The sequence below is a fragment of the Pinus tabuliformis genome, chromosome 9 (assembly GCF_031772625.1).
Source record: "Pinus tabuliformis cultivar Carrire ecotype Pingquan chromosome 9, CPIR1, whole genome shotgun sequence".
Lineage (NCBI taxonomy): Eukaryota > Viridiplantae > Streptophyta > Pinopsida > Pinales > Pinaceae > Pinus > Pinus tabuliformis.
The window spans coordinates 1,721,584,722-1,721,589,009 of record NC_142307.1 but is presented as its reverse complement, the minus strand read 5'-3'; the positions used below and the strand labels follow the sequence as shown (position 1 = coordinate 1,721,589,009).

The 4,288-nt window shown below is 43.7% G+C and overlaps 1 protein-coding gene across 1 annotated transcript; it reads left to right on the top strand.

The window, feature by feature from the left end:
- Positions 1-2,953: 2,953 nt before the first annotated feature.
- On the top strand, positions 2,954-3,481 carry LOC149155579 (uncharacterized). Its single transcript, XM_089444460.1, has one exon. It carries the CDS (start codon positions 2,954-2,956, stop codon positions 3,479-3,481), a length of 528 nt encoding a protein of 175 aa, XP_089300586.1.
- The last annotated feature ends 807 nt before the right edge of the window (positions 3,482-4,288 follow it).

Below are 4,288 nucleotides of genomic sequence, written 5' to 3'. Positions count from 1 at the left end.
AAGAGATCCACAGATGAAGTCAAAGAGTCATGTAAGTTGAAGAGTCATGTAAATTGAACAATGATGAGGGAAGTAGAATAGTCACAAAGGTCAGTTTCACCCTTGGTTATATATACCCCGTCATTTGTACAGCAAAGGACTTTTCACCTTGCCTCCTCCCACATAAGCTTGAAAGTCTGTAATATTTTCATTGAGGAGCGAGGAGTGGCTCCAATGATCCACTATTGGGGCTAGTGATGTATGGTGTACGAATGTGTCTTGGAATTTTCTCTTAATTCAGAAGCCTATTACAAGCCAACACATTTTCACACATGTATTGTATTTGTTTGTAAGACTACTCTTTGGATGCTTGTAATGCATGTTTCTTTAACTTGTACTAAGATAGTTGAACTATTTCGATTGTTTTAGTGCATATGTTGTTGGAAATGTGTTGTATCATTTGTTATCATTGTCTTAAATGTGTGTACTACTCCGTCAGACACTAGACATACTCAATCTTGTAAACTTGTTATAACAACCATTGCACTTGTGTGGACTACTTTGCTGGGTGTTGTACATGCTATCTATTCACCTTTGTGTATGTGACGGTCGCATCCGTGTGGACTACTACTCTAGACGTTGTGTATATCTCATCGCGTTGTGTGTCTCTAACTGAGTTGGGACTATTCCCTTTCGACTTGAGACTCACTCTCACCCTTCCCCTCCGCAGTGAAAGAAATTTGACATAAGCGACACTAAGCACTCACCAGGCAAACAAACCTCGTAGTTTTAAGACTAAGTGTATTGCTTTGATGTGCTAACAAGCAAGAGCTCAGGCATATCGTTAAGATAATGGCAACCGGGTCATCATATAGGATGGGACTCCCACACCAAACTGTGTGAGGTCTTTTTGGGACTTCATACAAGGGAGATCCCTTGAATGTTGGTGGGTCCAACACCATCAATGCCACACCAACGGGCTCAGGTCAGAAGATGGGTCAGTTATTATCAAGAGCAGGCGCACAAAGGTCACACTCGCATGCACCACAAACTAGAAGGCTTTGCATCTCAACACTGGGAGCTTACACTAACGAATGTTCAATAAGAACTATACTAGTTTTAGGGAGAAGCTTCATCTCATAGGATTACTCTCTTGGACACTGAGGTTGTGACTTAATGGGTTGATTGGATCCCAAATACAAGGAACACAAGGGGGTGGCTCAATGAATACATGCAAATTGTAGACCTTTGTTGGGAGACGAAGTTTTTATTGGGGCAGATTATCTTGGATAGGAATAAGAATCATATGTATATCCTACACTCTCTTGAGCACTTGCACATACATCTAAGGGATCTGGATCGAAGAATGGAGAGAGTTGAAATACACCTCGACATTCCTCCAGTAGCGGGTGGTACTTCAAAGGACCCATATGCACCCATCCAGGTCACATTATTAGATACAATTATGTTGGTTAGATATGTTATGATATTGGTCATGGACTATATTTTTGTTTTTAGATATATATGTACAAGGGCATTTAGGATAGTTTATTAGTCTCAGTTAATTTATTTTTTTCTATTTTAGAACTCAGTTATCTCTCACCTCTTTAAGGAGAATGTGTTTTTGCATATGGTTAGGTGTCCCCAGTGAGAGACTAACCTGAAAATATATACTCCACTGTGTAAATTTCAATTTCCAAAGATAATACAATTCACCCCACAAAAAAAATGGTAGGAGAATGAATAAATCAAAATAAAAATTTAGAAGTCCATGGAGTTTTGGATATACGATGATCGGGTGCTTTCTTAAGGCACTCCTTGAAGTGAAATCGCCGGTTCAATTCCCCACCCCAATCAGGGTGATATATTGGACATGATGAAGATGTAGTCCTACCAAGCATACAAAAAAATACAAATTTAGAAGTTATTTTATAAAGGCCACATCTACCCAACTCATCACCTTATGATACATCATTGTTTCAATTTCCAATAAAGATGACACATGGAAAATGTGCATGGATCTCCAACTTATTAATTAAATTTTCATCAAGCACTTATATACAAAATCATGCATCAATTAGATATTAGATTAACTCTATATTTTCTGTGCAGGCACGATTCTAACCATGGCGATGATCGGCCTGAGCGTTGGGTTCACGAATCTCTGACTGGATGGATCGCGACAACTGCTCACGGGTTTTTTGGCACATTGTTTTACTCTGCAGTCCCCCACCGGTCACTTTGGCACACATGCCCTTCTTCCTTTCCGTTGGGCGGTCCCCTGGTCGGTTCTCTCTGGGGCTACTCTGTATCGACAGGCAGCATGGGCGACGAAGATCTCGTAGACTACGAGGCGAACCCCACGCCTCACCAAGACATCTAGGCGCATACGAAGAGGCCTACTATGAAACCTCGGAGTGTTGAACTGGCCTCTGAGACAGCTGCCTCCTCTCTACAACCGCATCTGCTGCTCACAGGGAAGAAGAAATCCACAGATTTCAACCTGGCCGACTTTCCGGCCCTTAAATGCCCGCCCCTTTCCCCTGCTACGCTTCATTTATTGGGCTCCTTCTTACAAACCTCGCTTTCTTTCGACTCTCCACTTCTGAACCCCACTCGCCCTGCCTTACCAAAGTCCCCATCGCCTCCGCCTCCATCGAATTCACATTCACCCTCCATCTCATTTATGCCGCAGAACCAATAGATCTCACCTCGCCCCCCTCATTCTCTTCTCCCGGGCACTAGCTGTATTGGACCTCGCTCCCCGATACGCTCGGGCTGCTTTAACACTCCTCTGCTTCCGGTTCGATCTGCGGGATCCGCACAGCACAGTTCATCGGATCCGTGTCGTAAACTACTAAAGGACCTCCCCTTTGGTAAGCGCACAGAGAAATTGAAAAAAGGCAGGTGCCTTCGAGCTATAGATTCAGACTTCAACATCACCTTTGGGGAAGAAGCACAGTTGCTGGATGTGATGGAAACTGCCTGTAAAGTCCTGGTCAGTAGGGTAAGGGGACGTACCTACTCAGTGGAAAGACTCAAGCTCTGGGTGGAGGAGATATGGGGCACTCTGCTCAAAGAACTTCCTGATATCAAGGTCCTCGCGAGGGGCTGGTTCGCATTGCATTTCCATAGGCCTGAATACACTCAATGGATTCTCTCCCAATATTGGCATATCGAGTTAGCACCAGTCATGCCCAAGCGTTGGGATCCTCTGTTTGACCCGGAACGTGAACAATTGGGGGCTAGACCCATCTGGGTTCGTCTTCCTGGTCTGCCCATGCAATTTTGGACCCCGTATGTTTTCAAGCGAATTGGGGACACTCTAGGCACCTACCTGGAGCATGACAAATCCTATGAGAAAACGGGAATCATGACAATGGCCCGTATACTTGTTCATCTTGACACCAGGCCGGGACTGGAGGAGAAAATCACCCTCCATCACAGCCATGTCTCGCGCAAGAAACTGTTGGACTACGAAGGTGTACCATTTCGATGTTGAAGATGCCATAAACTTGGTCATCTCTATAAGGATTTCCCACTGAATTCGGGGGTGACTTCCGAGGATACCAAAGGCCCTAGACAGCAGCCTACAGTGGATCAAAACATAGGAGTTAATATTCCTACGGAAGGGGAGCAGACTCAACAGGAGACACCATCTAAGCTGGCTAGTGATGGCGCCAAAAATAACACCAGAAGAAAGGCTTCATCTACACCTGGGCCGCCTCGTACCTGCTCCAAGACTGCGGAGGCTGCTCCTGCTCATCCGGGGAAAGAAATTCAATTGTTGACCGGCTCTCGAAAGAAGCGGCGGATCGACCTCTAGGAGATTGGCTGATTGAGGAATACAAACCAGATGGGATGCACATATTTTTCCATCGACCATATATTGACGGCCTCCTACAGGGGGACAATCCCCCCATCTAACTTTTTTGCTATGCTATGATATTTATTGTATATAACAGCCACAGTACAGATCGTCCTTTTTTGCTACTGTATAGCGGATACACTCCTACAGCTCTGTTTATTTTGGTTTTTATTTGAGATATTGTACTTTCTATGAGGGATACAGAACCATCGTATCTCTGTGGGTCCTTTTGATGTAATTTTGTTTTTCTGAGCAGTGGTGAAAACCACACTACAGCATATGCCAATGGCATCAACAGCATGTAATTTCTTTTAATAGAAATTATGAATTCTCTTTCTTCGGAAAAAAAATTAGATTAACTCTATAAAACAAAATTCTTAGATCAACCTAAAGTTTTGTTATCATTAAAGGCTCTTGAAGTCAAAAGACACATGGAATACA

Bases quoted from the DNA above. Each gene is read 5' to 3' on its own strand.
- LOC149155579 (XM_089444460.1), top strand. From the start codon at position 2,954: ATGGAAACTGCCTGTAAAGTCCTGGTCAGTAGGGTAAGGGGACGTACC.